The sequence below is a fragment of the Sinohyriopsis cumingii genome, unplaced genomic scaffold (assembly GCF_028554795.1).
Source record: "Sinohyriopsis cumingii isolate HCF-2022 unplaced genomic scaffold, ASM2855479v2 utg001510l, whole genome shotgun sequence".
NCBI lineage: Eukaryota > Metazoa > Mollusca > Bivalvia > Unionida > Unionidae > Sinohyriopsis > Sinohyriopsis cumingii.
In genome coordinates, this window is record NW_028316007.1 from 1,211,597 (window position 1) to 1,234,390 (window position 22,794).

Sequence of the window (22,794 nt, forward strand, 5' to 3'; positions counted from 1 at the left end):
ACCTTTTCTTCTTCCTTCTTTACCTACTTACTTTTTTTTTTCATTATTCTCTCAAATATTATTATTAAACCAATTTAGAAACATTTATAATTAAAAGATAGACCAGCTCCATGGGGGAGAAGCCTAACAATTAAAAAAAAATGTGAACCCTTCCTGGAGCTCAGTCTAATCTAATTAAGAAAGGTGATATAGCACATTCACAAGAATCAATAAGATTCAAAAATTAAGGGGACATCACCTTTCTCCCAAATTCAAAAAAGTACAAACAGGATCTTCCGTGGTATGTGAACACGGAATATATTAGGAAAACTTATACACTACAAGAATTTGATCTAACAAGCTATCCCAACAAAAACACATTATAGCATACATAACCCATAGCACAAACATATAACAAACATGGGATGTAGGAGACCCTAGCAAGGTCACAGAGAAAACGAAATAGAGGAAGTTTAACCGAGAGGATAATTTAAATCACTCTCGGAGATACTCCTCTATAGATACACTAGGGATTGAATAAATACCCATCTCCTAAATTCACGTTAAAAAAACGATGAAATAATACATTACAACATATCTGGGGGAATACAAAAACACATAAAAATTTATGTAATTAGGATGGGGGGGGGGGCATCTGTCTGGTGCCCCAAAAAGAAAGGAACAGATTGATTCATCACGTGAAACCTATGAATCAATATCTAACATTATAGTGTCTCTATATATTTCGACATAGCGGCATAATGCTAAATTCCTGCTTGGGTCTAACATCTTTTATTAAAACCCTTTTAACATAGGATGCCGCTTGGATTTCAGGTGGTGTCATATATTACAATCAATCCTTTATATGGCACCCCAATGAGTTGCCTCTATAAGGAGGAATTATGCAACACTGTGTCGAAGCATTAGCAAAATAATCACGACGAAAACAAGAAACAAGTGTGCAGGTGTTTGGGGGAAAAAAAAAGAACACGTAATATTACATTATATACGGCATGTTAGCGTATTAGCTACGTTATAGGATTACCGATAAAGAAATCTAGTTGTTCCTTTTTTATGTCCTAAGCAGGTCTGCTCTATGCCCACTATAGACTCCTATGGCTCTGTACAGGTAGGTATTCACTGGCTTGGATGGAATTTATGCTGCTCTTATCAAGGGTACTACGAGTTTGTCCAAGCAGCTCGGTCACTTCGGTAGGGACTGATACATCCTACAGAGTCCTCCATTATCATAACCTCGCTCACTTGAGCCCTTATCGCGTGCTTAGCCATCATCCTACTTGACACGTTCTCTTGATACTTTCCTTCTGTCATAGAGTTTACTTTCGACCTCAGTCCTGCTGAACCGGAATACACTTTTTATGTAATTGATGTCTTCAGAGTTAATGGAATCTCAACACAACCACATTATGTTGTCTTGTTAAGGATAGCAAATACTACCTTCAGCGTCGATGCTTTTGTTGTAAGATACACAAACGCAGCTGTGGTGATTTGAGGTGACGCCAAAAAAAAAACAACATGAAAATAACAAAAAGCATTGGATTTGTGCACATGACCCATGTTTAGAGCATGCAGCCACGATCGACCAAAGGTGTACGGAAACAAGTGGATTTTAGAAATAGACTTATTTGGAATGGCAGCAGATCAATCTCAAAATCTGAGTTTCCTAAATAGTTTAGTCAGTAAACATCATATTTCCAGAACTAATGATTCATTTGTGTCATTTTATTAATTTCTGATCCTTTACATTCACTGTGGTATCAATTCGTTCGTTTATTTATTCTTTTTTAAATTCATTTCCACGCGTCTTAATTTTTTGGGGTGACCAAACACGGCCTACTTTATAGTCATTTTACCCTTGTATTCCCACAATTCTATATATTTTGGCCAGAAAAAAGTACCTCTGTGAAGTCTCTACTCTAACCTGAATATTTTGGCCAGAAAAGTACCCATGTGAAATTCCAACTATAACCTGAATATTTTGGCCAGAAAAAGTACCAATGTGAAGTCCCTACTCTGACCTGAATATTTTGGCCAGAAAAAGTACCGCTGTGAAGTCCCTACTCTAACCTGAATAGTTTGGCCAGAGAATTGAGAGCAGACTCAGTTAAACTGCCAGCTCATAACATCCTCCTTGCTTTGATTGAAAGACGCCTGGACTATTCGAACGGCCACCATGTACTTTAAAGGAGACTATTCATACAGCCGACGTGTACATGAGTTTCAACGGCTACTCACACGGCCACTGCGTACATAATTTGCATAAGGCTATTTGTACGTTAACAGTGTACTTGATCTGGCGTTTTCTTTCACGTTGTTCTAGATAAAGCTGGTACAAATCAAAGCTGGGTTAAAGACAGTGCAAATGAACCAGCTTATCCCTCCCCCTTTTTTGTGCTGCTTTGTTCACTCACAGTACTAATTCAACTGAATCATTGATTTATAATTTATAACCTGTCACCAGAATAGCAAAAATACTAGTATCCCCTGCACCTTTCATGCTTAACGGACTTTCCAAACAATACGGCGCCATATTGCGTACACTATGGGCTAATTTATTTCCATCAGACGACATAATGACGTAGTTCATCCTGTTCGGCACCTGCCGGATAATTCCGTAAATTACATATCGTTAAGAATTTGTAATTTTATTCCATGCACAAATGAACATAGAAATTAAACCGCTTCTTAAATCCACGCGAAGGGCAAATTTGTTGTTATCATTCTTTTCCTTTGCTTGATTCAACATTGTAAATATCGGAAGCAGACGACTTATGTATGTACAGCTGTAGTTGTGCACATACCCCTTTGCTGAAAATGGACTTGTCCAGGAACTGGAAATGGATCTCGAGCATGTCCGTCTATTATATTGAAAACTAACGTTAAGCATGAAACGCACAGATGATGACGGCGTTAGGGCCACTCTATTCACAGTCACGTTAGAAATTATTAATCAATGAATTAATTGACTAAGTTCCTTGCATTTTTTTTAAAAATCACATTAAAGGTGTCCATTATTGAAATCGGTGGGGGGGGGGGTTTACAAACAAACGGGTTGGTATAGTCAGACAAAATAAGATCTGTTACCAGTCAGATCCATACTCTCAAGAAGGAAATTACCACAAATGACTTGCAAAGAAAATGGCTGACTTTTTCTTTACGTTAACTATTATTTAATATGTTTATAATGTGCAAGAGTACAAATACTATATTCTATAATAATCATCGGGATCTCGTCTTCCGTATCGTGTTAATCTCACCGCCGATTATTATTCCGGATTTGACGATTGCGCATAATCGGAAATTGTGCTATCCGGCTGTCTTCTGATATGATCCATGCCATGGATATGTATAAGAACTTGCAACATATTTTGTTTTAATGTTTTTCCCGCTATTTCATTTTGTTTTAAGGTATCAGAATTACTCCAGCAAGTATCTGTGGTACACAAACATTATGTGCGCCTTTGTGTGTTTGGAAATAGGTTGATAGGAGAAAAAAACTGCCAGAGATAGTACAGTAACGACTTAACACTGCTGTAATCAGGCAGTCGTCGTCCTACATAACGCTTGTTTAAAGACCTTGCAAACAAAATAGGGTTATTTTATGGTACCTGTTATTCTTAAAAGAAAATATTTGTCGCATTTCCTTCGATTCTTGAGAACTATGGCTATCCCGGGAAAACTATCGTCATGGTCTTGATGAAGTGGGGTTGGGGGCACTGTAATGAAACTATAGTCTGCCTATACATCCCCATTTATTTGTAAAAAAAAAAACAAAAAAAAAAAAAACGCCGATTTCAAAAACGAAAAGGTTTAATGTGATAAAAAGTGCACATTACTAAGTCAACTGAATCTTTGATTTATAATTTCTAACCTGACTGTCACCAGAATGGCACAAATACTGGCATCCCCTGCACCTTTAATGCTTTACGGACTTTCCATAATAGCACGGCGCCATATTGCGTACACTGTGGGCTAGTTTATTTCCATCAGACAACATAATGATGTAGTTCATCGAAATTAAATGGCTTGTTAAATCCACATGCAAGGCAAATTTGTTGTTGTCATTCTTTTCCTTTGCTTGATTCGACATTGTAAATGTTGGAGGCCAACGACTTATGTATGTACATCTGTAGTTGTGCACACACCCCTTTGCTGAAAATGAACTTACAGAAACTTGAAATGGATCTCGAGCATGTCCGTCTATTATATTGAAAACGTCCGTTAAGCATGAAATGCGCAGATGATGACGGTGTTATGGCCACTCTACTCACAGTAGAAATTATAAATCAGTGAATGAATTGACTAAGTTCCTTGCACTTTTTATCACATTAAAGGTTTCCATTATTGAAATTGGTATTGGGGTACAAACAAATGGGTTCATATAGTCAGACTATACTTCCCCATGTGGCGCTCATTCCTCAGTTGACACGGCACTCCTAACAAAAGTTTGTATCAAAGTATTTTGTAGAAATGCATATTCCAATTAGTTTATAAATGTAATGGAAAATGTTGATATAATTAGTCTTGCAATGGCAGAACTAGTACAGAAATGTTCTAAGTTTACCAGCCTTGTTCATCAATATTCAAATGAAAATGATTTTAAAGCCAACTCAAAATAAGGTTAACAAGTATCAAACAATTTGTAAGTGCAGTGGCATTGTTTACCAGTGTCAAAAGGAAAGCAGGTTTTTAATTGTAATTTAGCCTGCAAAACATGCGGATTTTCCAAAAATATTCTTTTTGACAAAGACATAATCGTTAAGGTTTTATTTACTGCATTTCTCAAAGTGTGGAGACCTACAAATTCTCTGAGGATACCATGAGTTACTCCCTTTGTAGTAGGTCAGAGGTCATTTGGGTAAAAATACTTTAAGCACAATCAGATATTCATCTGAATATTGCAGAAGAAATATTAATCCACAACATATGCAAGGATTTGTTCTGTTTTCATTATAGACCTAAATTAATATACAACATACCTAATAGCTTGCTTTATTTCGGGATATAATTCCCTAAATTGTTTCTTGACATGGATTATCCACAATACCCCCTTAATAATAAACATTTTAAGTGTGTAAAAAGTTGTGATATTGTTAATGAAAGTGGTGATTCATGTATTTCCACAGCCACCTTATACCTACTCTTACAACAACTTCTGTGCACTGTTGCTATGGAAACTACTTATAAGGAAGACTCATTTACATGACAGCCACATACAAATTACCAGATGTTAAATGGAGAACAGGAAAATGTATTGGACATCATCCAGGGGTAAAACAATACACTTCTGCCATGTATCAATATGATTCACAATAATGAGCCTACAGTACATTACATTATCACTTATTTTGAAGGTTTTTCATTTAGGGTGATGCCTTTTTAGACATTTTGACATCCTGGTTGTATTTCCAGTCAGCATACTGCAGATAGACATGCTTATCTGTTTATATGTTTTTAACCTGTACAAGATAAAAAAAATTGCTTGTAAACAGACAGCCTCTTAGTGTCAGTGATTTTAATTTTAACCTTTCAGGCCATTTCACACTGCTTCATTTGATCAGCTTCAGGACTTGTCTGGGTCACTATGCCCATTGTTTTGCATTGTATGAATGCTTCAAAAACATTTTATTACCAATTTCATGGCTTCACATAAAAGTGGAAGGGATTAGATTAGTGTTGTCTTCAGAACAGAAGAAATAGTGAAATTCCCTCATGCAAGGAAAATTTTATCTAGAACAAGTCTGAGTGTTCAAGCACAGGTGCAGGGTTCAATCTGCCAGTTGAATTGGGTGACTAAGTCACCTAAAAAATGTAAACTTTGCCTTCTTCTGTTAGGAAATCAAAAAGGACTTTGCACTGTGAATTTTTAGAGGAACATTGAATGACTGTTCTCTTTGAGATGCTCCCTTGTCTTGGCCAGGTTAGTTCCAGTGTTCTAGCTCAATTCGAAATGTAGGCTTCAAGCCATGAAATAGTTGGTGTTGATATCAATTGCACCGACAAACTCTTGCACATTCACAGGCATGCATTTTGATAGCTGATTGATCATTGCCCTTTCCCAAGTAAGTTAGCAAATACCATTGTGTAATTTCTGCAAGTTATCCTTTTGATGATAAAAACATACAAACTTGTGTTTCGAAACTTAAACTTATGTAAATAGCATTTTGTGTTTTAATAATAGGATTGGTAACATGAATATTTTAACTGCCATGTGTACATTATTTTCTTCATAAAAATCAGTTTGGAACCATAAGTGAACCTGTCATCTGGAAATAATGGCAGACATTGCTGAGTCTGGGAAGTACCACTTTATTAGATTGTTTCTTTTCGTAAACTGGGGGGTAAATATATTCAGGAAAACATACAGTTCATAGAAAGCAGAGTCTAAAATTACGTTGTTGAAGATTTAGCTTTAAATGCTAATATGAAGGTCAGAAACTTACGGGGAAAATGCTATGTTGTGAAATTCAAGAGATGCTGTAAGGTCAAGGTTGTATTCTGAGTTCACTCATTTTTGTGAAGATATGAGAAAAAAACAAAAAACAACAGCAAAGCAAATAGTATTTAACCAATGCCTAATGTTATACCAAGTACATAGACAAATAATAAAACCTTCTGTTTGCAGTCCTATCAAAGGACTGTTGTAATGAAGCAGTAAAGTGAGTGGTTACATTAAGAAAACCCCTCCTTCTAAAAATAGATTCACTTTCATGCTGGCTGTATCGATGCGGTTGAAAAAGGGTTTATTTCATTCATATACTGACTTTCATTCTTCAATTTGTTGTGTATGAGAAGTTATGCTACAGTTTTATCAGCAACAAAGACATTCAGATGAACAGTATGATCAGAAAGACGTGCATTTGCTCTCATGGACTTGGTATGGGGGTGTTTCAAACAAGTTTAGAAATCTTTTCAACTGCTATTTTATAGTGAACTTTTAAAAAGTAAAAGCAAAAATTCTTGATTAAGGGTTGTTGATTAAGCATTTTTACAATAACAATACTGCAGTCTAGTTACTCAGTTAAAATTCATTACAGTGGAAAGCTTCTTTTGTTCTCTTTGTAAGGCAAATTGCCAAAATGAATATGAATGTACACCAAATGTGTTTATAGATAGAACTCAGATTCTACTTGAAAATAAAATGTTGCTTAAAACCAATGTTAAATGCAAATATGCATACTGGGAAAAAGAGGGCATAATTCAAATAAGAGAATGAAAACAACATACACACACACACACATATATTTTGAGTGTCTTGCTTTGCTCCCACTTCTCCTGTTCTCTCATTTCTTCCTGTTCTGTCCACAAGGAGAAGTCACTTCTTCCTAAAATTAAAGTCTAGCTTGACCCCTGCAGGTGACTAACAACCAAATCCTTCCCACTGCACCTCAGGCAAAACTAATGCCACTCTGGCTTCATTTTTTTCATCAAGAAATATGGAGGTTTTCTAAACACCATTTGGAAAAAGAAACTGTTTGACCCACCCACCCCACTTTATGATGAAAAACAGTGTCTGTGCATCAACAACTGAAGTTATACATCAGAAATCACAAGAGCAAATGTGTGCATGCCACAATTAATCAGAGTTCTACAACTGAGCATGAAGAAATTGTTGGAAACAGTAGTTAGTTTTGAGTCCCATTACATCAGTCTCATGATTAACAAAAAGTGCAGACCCTTTAATTTTCTGGGAGTGGGTGGGTTTGTCAAAATAATAGAATGTATGGTCTTGTTATGCAGATGGATTTTAAGTTAGAAAAAGCTGTTTGTAGGTTTTTCTTACATCAATCAGAAATACAATAGCTTCAAGTTTGGTTATTAATTTATGTTATAATCCTGTAGATATTTACAGAAAGCTCTCTGTCAAATAAAATCAGAGACTTCCAACTCTCCAAATTAAATGGGTTAAAATATAATTTAATTATCTCAGTTCCTTTAAGATAAAAAACATTGTATGGGATGGGGTTTATATGTCACTAATTCCCTAGCTAAAAATTAGCCGACAAAATGATGTGAATGCACTTTTAGTTTTTAATGGAACTTTGTACATATTATGGTCATAATCAGACAATAGTTGACAAAAATCATTGTACTTGAACAGTTTTCAGATGAGTTGTATACATTTTTGACTTGTTGCATCTTCATCATGGGGTAGGCATGGAATGCAGGGTGGGGATATGTTTACACTTGTAAACTGCTCACCATTACTCAAGTCTGCTATGGTTGAATAGTAGTCATGTAAATCCCCAATTAGAATGTGGTATGTTTATATTATCCCAATCATCTGCTTCTGTTTGCCGAAAATTCCAATACAAATTTATGAATTGTTAAGCCCCAAAAGTCAAGCCTTGCTTTCCTGATATTTATTTTTTGAAAAAGTTTTAAAAGTGCATTCAAAGCTTGGATTTCCATAGATATAGAAATGGTTTTATCTTTGTAAAATTGTACTAGCAGACATTAATGTATCGATGAGCTATGTTGTTTTCTGACAACTCCTTTTGATGACAAAATGAAATATATTTTATGTCTTTTATTCTGAATTTCAAAAGATCTCCCATATTGTGTATGAAGATAGCATGAAACATGCACATACATGAAATATTTTGTTATAATTTATAGATCAAATGATCATGAAGCAAAAGAGCCTTCTAGATGGTCCATTGTCTGTCATCTAATATCTATCTGTCGGTTCTTTAGCTCAAGTTTGTTGTCACTCCTTAGCCTAAACTACTTGGAAGGATGCCATAAGTCCTTTACACACACAAGGTTTAGTCAGTCCTAAATGAAAACTGCTGAGACATCCAACATGGCTGCCACATTATTGTACCTCCTTTTGAATGGATGGTCACATCTACATGGGGTTTCACTAAAAGACTTTTTATGATGTCTAGTTGATACTAAATAAAAATGGTGCTAAACTTTTGTCTAATAATGTCATTATGGCAGCCATCTTAAAAATCTTGCTATGGCTTCTTCTCCTGAGTGATCAATCATTTCAGCATGGACCAGACGACTTCTAATAATGTCTAGTTAGATCTAAATGAAAATGAGTCCACTTAGACATCCAATATGGCTATCACAGTTTTCTTCTGGATAATATTTTTATAGCTGGCCTACTCAACAATGAGTTTTCGTTTAATGACCTTTTATGATGACTAGTTTGTCATAAATGAAAATGGTCCTGATCTGATGTCTAATATGGCTGCCATGGTAGCCATCTTAAAAATGTGCTTATTGCTTCTCTTCCAGAAAGGAAAGTCGTATCAACATGGGGTTTTAACCTGAAGACTTTTATGTCTAGTTGGGCTTAAATGAAAATGGCTGTGCCTGAACATACAGTATGCTCACCACAGCAGCCAGTTTGCTACACCTCCTAAATGGAAGTTCATGTCATCATTTGGTTTTGACTGGATGATTTCTTGTGGGGTCTAGATGGTTTTAAATTTAAAAAATTATTACCTGATATCCACAAGACCACCTTAGTAGACATCTTGAAAATCGTATCTCTACTCTGCCAAAATGGAAAGTCCCAACACTTTGGTTTTTCACCAGAAGACTTCTTATTATGTCTAGTTGGTACTAAACTATATATGGTGCCAGTCTGACATCCATTATCACCACAGTGGCAGTTATCTTGAAAATCTTTTTATTGCTATTCCTAAGGGAAAGTCATATTGACTTGGGGTTTTCACCAGAAAACTAATTTTGATATGCTTTGAGTCCTAAATAAAAAATAGAGCTGAGCCGACCTAAAATATTGCTGCCACAATGAACATATTGAAAATCGTGTCTTTAATTCTCAACAAAGGATGATTATAACAACATTGGGTTTTCACCAAAATGGCTTTTAATAATGTCTGGTTTATCCTAAATAAAAATGGTTCTGATCTTACATCCATTATGATGTAGCTGATTTTAAGATCTTGTTGATGAAGAAGATCAGAGATGGTTTCAATACTCAGAACTTAAAATTAAAGAAGAAATAGTCTTATCATGAATTCTTGGAAATTCTTTTCAGACTGTAGATCATTGAATTGTCTAAACAAACCCTGCATCCTTCAATTTGAATTACCATCCCATTAGTTTGCAAATGTTAGTGTTTTAAAAATATGTATAATTTCTCTATAAACGAGACCCAAATTTTGATGATTTTTATTTTAAAAATGTATTTTAAGCCATTTCACAGCAAGACATGGTGTCTCTGGTTGCAGAGTATTGGACTTGTAATTCAAGGGTTGGTCACTGGTTCAGTACCTGCCCAAGCTAACCTTGTTCAGCTGCGATGCTATTTCTTCAGAATGATAGTCAATAAAGTGCAGAAAGCACCATTATAAACCAACTAACCAGCCATCATTTTAAATTTATTTATATTTATTTTGATATATTTCTAGGTGACATGGCCTTTGCTCTGTCAAGGACGGATGATATCGATGTTACACTTCTTTCTTCCATTGTTCACAATTGTATACAAGAGGATAAACTCAGCAAGCTGAAAGCCACTCTGAAGAAGTTCACACATGACCAGCGTAAGAGGATTGTGCAAGAAAAGATTAATGGCAATGCACCATTATTTACTGCCTGCCTTCAAGGAAAGGTCCATTTTGTGAATTTTCTCTTAGACGAGTGCAGTGCAGATGTTGAGCAACATGGAATCTATGAAGTTGATGAGGATCGATCACGCCATGAAGTCACACCTCTCTGGTGTGCATCAGTTGGAAACAAGATGGAAGTAGTGAAGACGCTAATTCATCATGGTGCCAATGTGAACAGCCCTTCCGATACTGATTCCACACCAGTCCGATCTGCTTGCTATATGACCAATATTGCTGTGATCAAATATCTTGTTGACCATGGGGCAGATATCCATAAACCAAATGTTAATGGTGGAACATGTCTTATTAACTCTGTTCAGAGCCCACATCTCTGTGATTTTCTTATTATGAAGGGAGCTAACGTAAATGCTCGAGATAACTCTGGCAATCTTGCCCTCCATTATGCCATTAGAGAAGGACGACTAGAAACAGTAAAACTACTACTAAAACATGGGGCAAATCACACTACAAAGAACTGTTTTGGAGATGATGCCCTGCAAACTGCAGCTTTAAGGGGATATGTTGAAATTGTAAATGTTATTCTACAGGAGACAACGCAAAGTCATGTTAACGCTATCCATGCCTATGAACTTCTTGGAACAAACTATGTTGATGAGAAAAATGACATCATTGAAGCACTGAAAGTTTGGAAGAAAGCCATGGGCATGAGATTCCAGAGTCTGCAGAATCCAGTCTTCAAAGTACTGCCAGCAGAGACGAATTATGCTTATAACCATGCCAGAGAGCCAACAACTGTTGAAGAGATGAAAAATCTGATTGATCCAGAGAGCATTCACATGCAGGCATTACTGATTAGGGAAAGGATCCTAGGACCTCACCATAAGGATACCACTTTTGGATTGATGTATCGTGGAGCTGTATATGCAGACTCGCACCGTTACCAAAGATGTGTTGATTTGTGGAAGTACGCCTTCATACTTCGTCATGAAAAGGGTGAGCCGTTAAACCCTGAATGTCTTTTTACAATACAGGCTCTTGTAAAGCTTTTCTGGGAAATTCAGGTGGAGGTGGAATCTGGAGCAACGGATGAGAAGGTTCGTTTCAAGGATGCCATTGAAGTGTTTGACATTCTGGTACAACAAATCCATGCTGGCAAAGTTGTGACTTCCTCGCCTCCATTACCAGCTAACGCTATAGAAGATTTTCAGCTTCTACTTCAGTTGTCTTTACATCTCATCCATCTAATATCCCGGCTAAATGTTAGTGATACCGAAAATATTCAGTTCTTCAGACTGGTACACAAAGTAGTAATTCTAGATCCAAGAGGTCATCATGCAGAGAGTCTTTTACATCTTGCGGTGGATCCAAAAATTTCTTTGACAAGCGAGGAATTTTTCTCCCCATTTCCATCACTTTCTGTTATTGAGATTTTGTTGAAGTGTGGGGCTGAAGTGAATTCTATGGATGATAAGAACAGTACTCCACTTCACAATGCCGTCAAGTTCCTGACATATTCTGAGCTTCAAGAGGAAGGAATTCTAAAATGTCTTCTGGACAGTGGAGCCCATGTGGACATGTTCAACTGCGAGGGACAGAGTGCCCTGGCAATGTTAAAAAATCAAGGGCTTCCTATATGTCCACTAAACTATGTTACCTTACGGTGTCTTTCAGCAGCTGCTGTGGTCAAAGCCAGAATACCTTTTGAGGAAGACATTCCCACAACTTTAATACCTTTTGTTAAGATGCATGGCATGTAACTGTAATCTGTGATTGGTGTATAACTTAAAATTTATGATAAATTATAAAACTAATAAGCTTGTATTGGTTGTACCTGACTTCATATACAAATATATATATATATATATATATATATATATATATATATATATATATATATATATATATATATATATATATATATATAATGTTTTTCATCATTATATATTATTCTTGCAGATAGGTCAGTGATGGAGCTTTTAATGTGTGTCAGAGGCATTGATGTTGAACATGTTACTGATGATATCCCTACTGTAATCACTACCAACATTTATTGAACATGTTGTAAATGTTTTCATCATGATGTCTGCTTTTTGATCCTTAGATATACAGGGATGACAAACTCTGCTTCTCTACTGTTGACACCTATGGGTACCTTGAAAGGTTAATGACAAACTCTGCTTCTCTACTTTTGTAACCTTTGGGTACATTGAAAGGTTAATGACAAACTCTGTTTCTCTACTTTTGTAACCTTTGGGTATATTGAAAGGTTAATGACAAACTCTGCTTCTCTACTTTTGTAACCTTTGGGTTGTTCGAAAGGTTAATGACAAATTCTGCTTCTCTACTTCTGTAACCTTTGGGTACTTTGAAAGGTTAATGACAAACTCTGCTTCTCTACTTTTGTAACCTTTGGGTACATTGAAAGGTTAATGACAAACTCTGCTTCTCTACTTTTGTAACCTTTGGGTTGTTTGAAAGGTTAATGACAAACTCTGCTTCTCTACTTTTGTAACCTTTGGGTACCTTGAAAGGTTAATGACAAACTCTGCCTCTCAACTTCTGTCACCTTTGGATACATTGAAAGGCTAATGACAAACTCTGTAACCTTTGGGTTCATTGATGGGTACATTGAAAGGTAACTATGATGCTCATGATTAAAACTTGTAGCAATGCAAATATTGACATTTGATTGGGTCAGAAAATTCAGATTCTGCACCCAGTACCACCCAACTGCACAGTGTGGTACTGTTATGAGATAGGGAACAAATCAGCTAGTTGGACCTGTTCTTTCCAAGGTACATACCACTCCAGTGGCCTAGTGGTTAGAGCATCCACCTCGGAAGTGGTAGATCGTGGGTTTGAACCCCGGCCAAGTCATACCAAAGACTTACAATAATGGTACTTAACACCTGCCTCGCTTGATGCTCAGCATTTAAAGGTTAGTGTTAGGACTGGTCGGCCTGGTGTTAAGATAATGTGACTGGTTGTGAGATCATGCTACATATCTGCGGCATGATGCCCCAGTGTTAGACATCAGTATAAACTGCCACACTGCAGACATCATAGCGATATCACTGAAAAATTGTTAAAGCTGTGTTAAAAATCCAAATCACACACGCACATACACTTTCCAAGGTACTTTGGTCTATTAATATCAGTCTTGATGTATTTAGAGGCAACCATATTTTCTTATCTTCTTGAAGAAAACTTCATTACAAAAGAACTGATTGACTTAATAGTTTTCTTTGTCATCTCATACATATTTATGTAAAATGAGGCTTTTTCTGGTGAGTGGACATAAGACTGTTGAATCGAGAGGATTTTCAAGTTTGGATGCATGGACAACAACTCCAATATAAGCTTATTAACACATTAACCCCTGGAGATTTTTGTCGCTTTCGCCTGAAATTCGAGTAGGAAACACATTTTGAAAGCTTCCAAAGCACCAACTTCCAGGTGATCAACAAATATCATACTGCCTAGTTGTGTTGGAAACATGGTTTTTCATTGGCAATTTGGCTTGCGCATGAGCAGAAGGGTAAAAGTTGGGGTTCTTTTTTTCTTTCTTTTTTTGCTAAACGGAGCCATTATTTTTGTACTGAGACCACTCTTTATTCCAAATGTCCATCTTATCCTACTTTTTGCAAAGGTAAATATATTTGCAGTTCATACTGGTTTGCCTTAGATCTGAGACCAAAAAGTCTAAAATCCAGACAAAAAAATCAGATTTTGACCACGAGCGAATTGTGGGTAGAAAAAAATCTGGTCCAAAAATGAGGTGTTTCCCTCTGTATTTTGTAGTGCAACTAGAAATACCTGATTATTTGGTATCATTGTAGAGCTCCATCTGTCTACCTTTCTATAATACTACCCACTTTAGTGTATCGTGCATGACCATGACACTGCAGAGCTCGGCAGTAGGCTACTACCTCCTGCCACGTTAACTAGTCGCCAGGGGTTAATGTGTTAACATATTATGGAGGATGCATGGAAAACCATCTCAAAAGTAGACTTTTTGTTTTGTCTCATATCTTGGATACAAAATTGTGCTAGTTACATGCAAGTTTATTAGCAGAACAATTATTTTAAGTGTTCCACGTTAGTTCGGCATGTTATTTTTCAGTCAGTAATTGTCTGTGAAAGATTATGTTTATAATAGTATTAGAGTTGTCTGTTTACTGTCTTGCTTAAAAATCGAGTCAAACTGCAAACCACAATGTTTGTGATATGTTTTAGCATAATACGCCTGCAGATCAGGGTCTGTTTTGTTTGTTCTACTAATTACTCCTAACAAACTGCACAAATCCAGATCTGCCTTTGCATTATGTGATGGCAGATCTGGGTGTGTACAGTTGACAGTTTGGCTCCTCTTACAAGTGAGTATATTGTTAGATTTTGGACATGCATCTTTCAACATCCATAATTAATGTGAAGTTTAAAGTCAGTAAGACTCTTATATCGAAATTTAAGTACATTAAATGTATTTGAATATAAACTTTGGTGTTAATAACTAATATTAAGATCAGATTTAGGAAGGCCTCGGTCTTAATTCTGTGGATGGTTCATACATGGTTACTATGGTAAAATTCAACTTTTAATCTTAGGCTTCAGCTTGACATCATTAACATCTATGTTTATTTGCATTGCAAAATATTATCTTCACCGTATCAATGGTATTCATAAAAGTGCCCTTTTTCCATGGAGAGGGTGCTGCAGATGAGACTTACAGTGCCCTGACAGGCAATCAGCATCCTTCCTTCATAAGCAGTCTAGGTCAACACTGTAGAATCGTATTTCATACCATGACAAACAGAGTTCTTTGTAACAATATTTATACATGAATAAAAATAACAAAATAAGCTGATTTACAAACTTGTTCATTGAGTTTTGTTTCATTAGTACTCTGACATAATCTACATCTTAGTACAGTATATATACTAAATCTAACCATGTCTTGTGAATTCATTTATTTTCATTGGTGCCATGTTCTGCAGCTGTATGAGCATTTACATGTTATTTCATACTTAAATTCACGAATATGCCTTTAATAGTGATATTGGTCCTGTTGTTGGGAGCCAAGATAGCTTTATTTGTAGAACATCAGACTTGTAATCAGGTTAGCTCAGGTTGGTTAACTGTGTGTGTTCTAGGTAAAGTCACTTTGGCTTTTATTTTATTGGCATGATATAGCCAGTATTGTTTTGAATGTGTTTGTTGAAAACCACTGGTGGATACAATATTATCTGGGTTGTTGTGATCTTGTGAGTTGGGTGGGGCCTATGTGTTTCCAGGCATAATATTAACCATCTAAATATAAAGAAAACTTACATTAGTAAAGTGTTTCGGTTATTTTACTCTGGGATGCCAGCTTCACATCCTCCTCCAGATCAACCTCTGAAAAACATTCAGTCAATTAGTCCTTTTGTCACTATAGATGGATCATTGCTCATTTGATCAGGAAGTTTATAGTGCTGAGCAATACCAAAATCCGCAAGAAAAAGAGTACCTGATGAATTCACAGTTTCCTATATTGTCCCTTTCTAAATACTTTGTACATACCCTAATATTACATCATTATATTAATTTATATGAAGTTTTCACATGTATCATAAAGTAATGGTAAAATTTAAATTATTGTTCACGTAAAATGTAGACAAAAGTAATTATTCAATTTTATGTGAGCTTTCATTTGTAATATTTACCATAGTTATTCTAATCGAAGCCCCTTAATAATAAATGCCCCTCTCCTTTTTTTCACAAAAAGAATAAATTCCTACCTTATCCATTATGGTATATTTATTTAATTAAAACACTTCATCAGGAATCCAACAACTGTTAGAAAAGTTAAAACAGTTTAATTTAGGAATGTTTTCAGTCAAAAAGTGATGTACAGTCTTCAATGTCACCCTTAGGAAATTACACTGCCCACAGGTATCTATTAGAATAACTATGGTATTTCAAACTAGATTTTTCAGTACTTGATTGAATGTATCATTGAACATAGCTCACACTATTCTTGTACCATTAAGTCTTGTATTCTTCATACTTTTACCAGGTACCATATTCTTCATTTTTAAACCAATGTACCTAGGCCTCATATTCTTAAAACACTTTGAACACAAAATGCCACCTTAAGTTTTAAGTAAGCAAGAAAACAAAATGGCATTATATACCTTTAATTGCTGAACCCACCTTGGCAGAGTCCATCTGTACACCCATCCTTACCGATCCAAGATCAGCCTGAGTGCTAAAGTTTATATATGGTCAGTTTCTTCAGTTGGCCAGTTTATATATGGTCAATTTCTTCAGTTGGCCAGTTTATATATGGTCAGTTTCTTCAGTTGGCCAGAGAGTCGTGTTACTTGGTATGTTGATACATCTTGAATTGTATATTACCGATGTACTAGAATCTTTGGAGTGATGTCGATCTACAGGCCATGGCTATCAGCTTGTTGATTCCCTACATAATGACGGTGCTGGTTAAAAACTAGAGAATCCAACTAAAGGCTTCATAATGCTGTCATTTACTGAATAGTCAAACAGTTGTAAAGGTGACTGGCTTTTCTTTGTTTGTATCAGTATTATTCAACATGTCAAGAACACATCTTCTCAAACACAACACCCAGCTATGCCATTAAACGAGTGAGAGGAATTGCTGGGTATGAAGTGGAGACTCTATCTTTTTTTGTTTGTTTGTTCCATGAATGGTATGTTGTGTTTTATTTTACAGCTTTTCAAATATAAAAGAGATAGTTAAAAAATTTGGGTAATGTAGTTCCTTGTAATGTTTTCCATCAGAACTGCACTTTAGAGATCACAAGATTTTTTGCTTTTTTCAATGGTCTTACCAGTGAAAATGTAAATGCCTTTAGGTTCATATTTGAATGAAATATGGGGATATCTGAATGTTCCATTGATATATTTATATTTAGATGCCAGGAAATATGCAGAAGATTAATGTGAAGTTATAAGATAAGACAGTGGAGAAATCAATGAAAATGTGAAATGTTGTGAGTGTCATTGTATGTTTTTTTATGGAAGGTTTGGTTTTATTTATTTTCAAAAGTGAGTTTCCCATAAAGGTCAACATTATGAAGGTAGCTACTGTCACTGTCATGCCTAATTAATATTTGCCAAAATAAACATTTACCTGCTAACATCGCACTGATACAGATGATTTTGATTTTGAATTAAATCTTCATTTGGTCATACATAAATGTTCTAAAAGGTGGAGATGGGTGCAATTAACAAATGCTGTAATTACAAGTAAATTAATGGGCACATACAATGTATTTCCAGGGCTGGGTCAGGTCAAGTGTCGGGGTCTTTTTATATTCCAAAATTTCAGATTTCTATGTGCCTATTTCTTCAAATTATGAATAATACCCAATAAATGTACACAAGAACAAAGATGGTCATATTTCAAGTAACAAGTGGCTAACAGTTTTATATTTTGTTCCAGATAAACTTCATCAGCCAATGTCAACTTCCATTGAAGTAAGCTTCACATTATGATTAGGTTATAAGCTTCACATTATTATTAGGTTATAAGCTTCACATTATTATTAGGTTATAAGCTTCACATTATGATTAGGTTATAAGCTTCACATTATGATTAGGTTATAAGCTTCACATTATGATTAGGTTATAAGCTTCACATTATTATTAGGTTATAAGCTTCACATTATGATTAGGTTATAAGCTTCACATTATGATTAGGTTATAAGCTTCACATTATGATTAGGTTATAGAACTTTGATGAATCACAATGTTCAATGTGGTCTGTTTGATGAAGTAACCTTTATTTATCGACATGTACAATAACTTACCCCTCGTAAAACAAGGACACTCCAGCCTTAGATGCAGCCCTTTTAACAAAAAATGTCCTCAGATCTATAGATTTTGGAACCCACACTTGTCCCACAACACTTTATTATATTGTTCTTTCCAATCATGGTGAAGTACCTTCCACAATACATGCACAAAGTTCATTATTATCTTTTTAGGTTTTTAATTTGGTGGGAAAAATTTCATTACATAATAGTTAAAAAGTTATAAAAGATATGTTGACCTAGATGGGAAACTTGGATTTGAAATTAGTTTGATAAAATGCAATTTTGTCACAGAAAATACCAATACATACCTCAACATAATATTTTGGTCAAATGAAAGGTGTATTGATACTAACATGAGCCTATGTGTATTAATGGGCAGCCAGGTGTAATTGACACTCTGCACTTTTTCAGCCTACTATAAAAAGTTTTGAACATGTTCCTTACATATACTGACAGAAATTAAATATTCCTCTTATTTAATTTCAGAATTGCTGCAAAAAATCACTATCATCTAACACCAAAATTTGATGCTGCCCTATTCTGATGTAGAGTCATAAACTCACTTCTCAAGAGAAGACTCAAAACTTCTTGAAAGAACACATCTCTCACTGACATCACAAACACGTTTGTTTACACTAATCAACATTGAGTAATGCAGACAGAAACATTTGTCGAAAATCCTATTATTCACATATCTACCATGAAGGGAAAAAAAACGCATTTTAATTAATCCTCTTTTTTGCAATCAGCAAGTCCTCATTAAAATTCAGCTATTCTAACAGGGCAAATCAACTTTCCAGCTTAATAATCATCCAGTCAGCTCCTCAGCCTGTGTTAGCCATGTTTTTCACAGCTGGCAGCTGCATCAGCATCTATAAATACATTGACACGGTAAAACTTCACTTTTAAGCAACAGGTGGTGTGTAGTCACAAATATAGGAAGGAAGGTAGTGATAAAACCAAAGATTAATCAGGCAACATTTTCATCCCTTTATACTCAGACGAATTAGGCCACCATGGCGGCAGTGAGATAGATGAACTCCAACTGGCACAGCCCTGATAATCACTGGGTCTTACTTGTAGTGGAATAGTTTATTATAATGATTGTAATGTTGAAAAGCTCCTGCTTGTGAAATACTAAGTCATGAGTTTCTGCTATTGTTGATGGTAATTTGTTCCAAGTCCCTATAGTACATGGAAGGCTGCTGAACTTTAAACAGTTTGATGATACAGACCAGTACGAACTTCTTTTTCTGTGATTTGCCCTAGTTTGACTTTATGCTTAGTTTAGTATTTTGCCACGGATCCAGAGTGCCAGTCAGTTCAGAACTTCTTGAAGGATCTCGCAGTCCTTGGATATGTCGATTTCCCAGTAGACTATACAGTCATCTGGAAACAGCATTGTGTTGGATTTGATGCTTGAAAGTTGGTCAATGATGAACACTAGGAAGAGGATGGACCCAAAACACTCCTTGAGGTACTCCACTAACAACCAATGCTGGGTCTAATGTTGCTCCATTTACAGTAACCTCTGTGATCAATAATCTTTCTGTCAGAAAATCTTTGATCCATTTCAGAACACTACCCCTGATGCTACAGTAGCCCAACTTGCAAACGAGTCTTTAATGGGGGAGATGAAAAATCTTACTAAAGTCAAGGACAACATTGTCATACTGCTTTCCTCTGTAAGAAGATTTGGCGAGCTCATCTACAAGGTTTATGAGTTGTGTTTTACAACTTTCACATGGAAACCGTGTTGGCAGACTGTTAGGATGTTGAAATGATGTAGATCAGGGGTCTCAAACAATAATCACCCTTAGGGCCGCATGAGGGCATTTTCATTGGCCCAAGGGTGGCACCACCTTTGTAATCTCTAATGACACTTTGTGATGCCAATCATTTTGTAGGCCACAGGATATGGCTTGGCATGTTTTAGACCTCTGATCTAGATGATGCATCATATTGCTGACTATGATGTGTTTGAGCATTTTTCAGAAGATACATGTAATGGAGACAGGTCGATTATTGCTCATCTTGAATCTTCTTCCGTTTATGAAGATAGTCCTGACATTTGCTGTTTTTCACACATTAGGGACATAACCTGTTGAGAGGCACTGGTAAATGTAGTTCAAGCATGGTGCACACACTTCTGGTAGATCTTTCAGGATCCTTGCTGGAATCATGTCTGGTGCATTCAAGGCACCCACAATTTTTTTTATGGGGGAGGGTAAACCTGTAGTGGTCAGTTATTTAGCTTTGCAGATGTAGGTCAAAATGTATTTACTGGTGTAATGGGGGTGGGGAGCAAGTTGCATTGGTGTTTAATGACCTCCATGTGGGCTGGGCTGGTCACTCTTGTCCTCTTGTGTGAAGACTGACAGGTATTGATGATTCACTATAGATAACTAACACGGTTTAGAATGGTTTACAACATTATAAAGTTTTATATGGATCTGTCATTAGTAATATTCAGAGGTTCTTCTTTTGTTATTATAATTTGTGGAAATTTACATGAAAATTTTTTATGATATATTTCATAACTAAATCAACATCCTGTATATTATTTCTTATTTTAAAAATATTGTATTTATTTCTATCTGATAAAAAAGAAAATTTACTTTACACTGGAGTGCTGTGGTATCATGGATCTTAATCAGTAAATAATGACACTTACATTCAAGATATTATATATGTCTACTGTATTTGGTGTTCTTTGCTCTATATTAACGTATTTAATTTCCAGTTTAAGTCATATGATTGTGGAAAATGATGATAAACAAAGGCCACACAGATTCCTTGTTATGTTTGGAGTGCTACTCTGATATTGCAGTAAACCAGAAAAATACTTTTATAATAGCATATACATGTGCAAACATTAGGATCTTGATGTCTATGCTGCACACATTGTAAATCAGTTTGAAACTTGGATGCTACTTCTGTGACTCTAACTATGGCATCAGTAACACCAAGAACAGAAGGTTATCTGAGTGAATTAAAACAATGCATATGTAACTACTTTTGACCTGGGGGGGGGGTGCTGCAAGGATTGTTGGTGAGAATGGTCATACCAACTTGAGCATGAAAGTACATGTCGACCTCAGACTGTTTAAACAAAACCAGGTATTACAGTGAAAAGTAATAAATCATGTAAAAGAAAGTTTCTAAGTCAACATCTGTCAATTGCAGAAGCCAGCAGAAAAACAACATTAACATCCTTCATATTTTGACTCTCATTTGCTACCATAGAAACATTCTCTTGCTTCTTGACAAATATGGTAATCATGTGATCTGGCTTTTGCATGAAATCATTGGACATTTCAGACAACAAACTGATTAACTATTTTGTTACAGTGAAATCAATTTTAAGAAGATATAGATTTTTATTTGATAACATGGGAATGGCAATGGTTAGAAAAAGTTAAATTTATGCATGCTTTTTGAAAATAGTATACTCACCAGCAGTTCGAACATATTTGCAAAATAAAACTGGTGGTGAAGAAATAGTGACTTATGGTCATCCAGTGTAAAACACATGATAGATGGCGCTATACTGCAATATCAAAGAACCTGCAATATCGTAGAAAGCTCTAATAATAGTACATTTTTAATTGGCCTTTTAGAGAATGTTAATTTAACCAATTTATTATTATAAATTGGTTTAATAATAGTAAGAATTACAATAAATGAAAATAAAACCATTTCTTGCAACATTGCGTCTTATGTCTCTGATTATTTGTACTTTTAGAGACACAAGTTATGAAGGTGCAAACCAGTTTTAAAGTTTAAAAAAGAACCTTTACATTCAGAGATTGAGGTTCTGTGCATCAACAATGCCAAATAAGTATTGGAAAACAGTTATACACGAAATCTAATTTTTTTAATCATAATATGAACATGATTTTTTTCAACTTTTGCGAGAAGATATGTTCCAAAACGAATACGATAAATATAAGAAAAACTTTAACAATGCTAAATAATATGTATTTTCAAGCAACAAATGTCTTATTGTGTTTCTTTTTGATGATGTAATAAATGTAGTTTTTATCGCCTTATTTTGAAAATTAACCATCACACACATTTCTCTTTAAATTAAACATTTTGACAGAAGAAATTATTCAAGGATTTCTAGTTTGTTTTTTAATAATTGGTGAGACTGGATACAGGAACTTTCTAAAGTGATACATACTTTTTATAATTAAACATCACTTCCACTTCTATTTAATACAAGGTAAAGCTCTAAACTTGCATACAATTTCGTCGCAAAAATGTACCTTTATTGATAATTTTGTTGAAAAATTAGTGTTTGTGCTATTTTTTTTCTTTTATACTTTTAGTCCAAAATATCACCTCGGTCTGCTTGTGTTTGAGTCGTGGGCTTGACCTATGTGGGTATGTGAGAAAGCTTG

General features: G+C 35.4%; 1 protein-coding gene across 2 annotated transcripts; it reads left to right on the forward strand.

The window, feature by feature from the left end:
• Positions 1-3,310: 3,310 nt before the first annotated feature.
• Positions 3,311-22,096, forward strand: LOC149772400 (protein fem-1 homolog C-like). 2 transcript variants are annotated; one of them, XM_089947881.1, is made up of 3 exons: positions 3,311-3,408; positions 5,127-5,271; positions 10,392-22,096. In XM_089947881.1, exons 2-3 carry the CDS (start codon positions 5,235-5,237, stop codon positions 12,308-12,310), a joined length of 1,956 nt encoding a protein of 651 aa, XP_089804007.1. In that variant the 5' UTR covers positions 3,311-3,408; positions 5,127-5,234; the 3' UTR covers positions 12,311-22,096. The 2 variants fall into 2 exon arrangements, with proteins under 2 accessions (XP_089804007.1, XP_089804008.1); XM_089947882.1 differs by lacking the exon at positions 5,127-5,271.
• The last annotated feature ends 698 nt before the right edge of the window (positions 22,097-22,794 follow it).

Bases quoted from the DNA above. Each gene is read 5' to 3' on its own strand.
- LOC149772400 (XM_089947881.1), top strand. From the start codon at position 5,235: ATGGAGAACAGGAAAATGTATTGGACATCATCCAGGG. The intron at 5,272-10,391 runs GTAAAACAATAC...ATATATTTCTAG, and splicing joins GTATTGGACATCATCCAGGG to GTGACATGGCCTTTGCTCTG.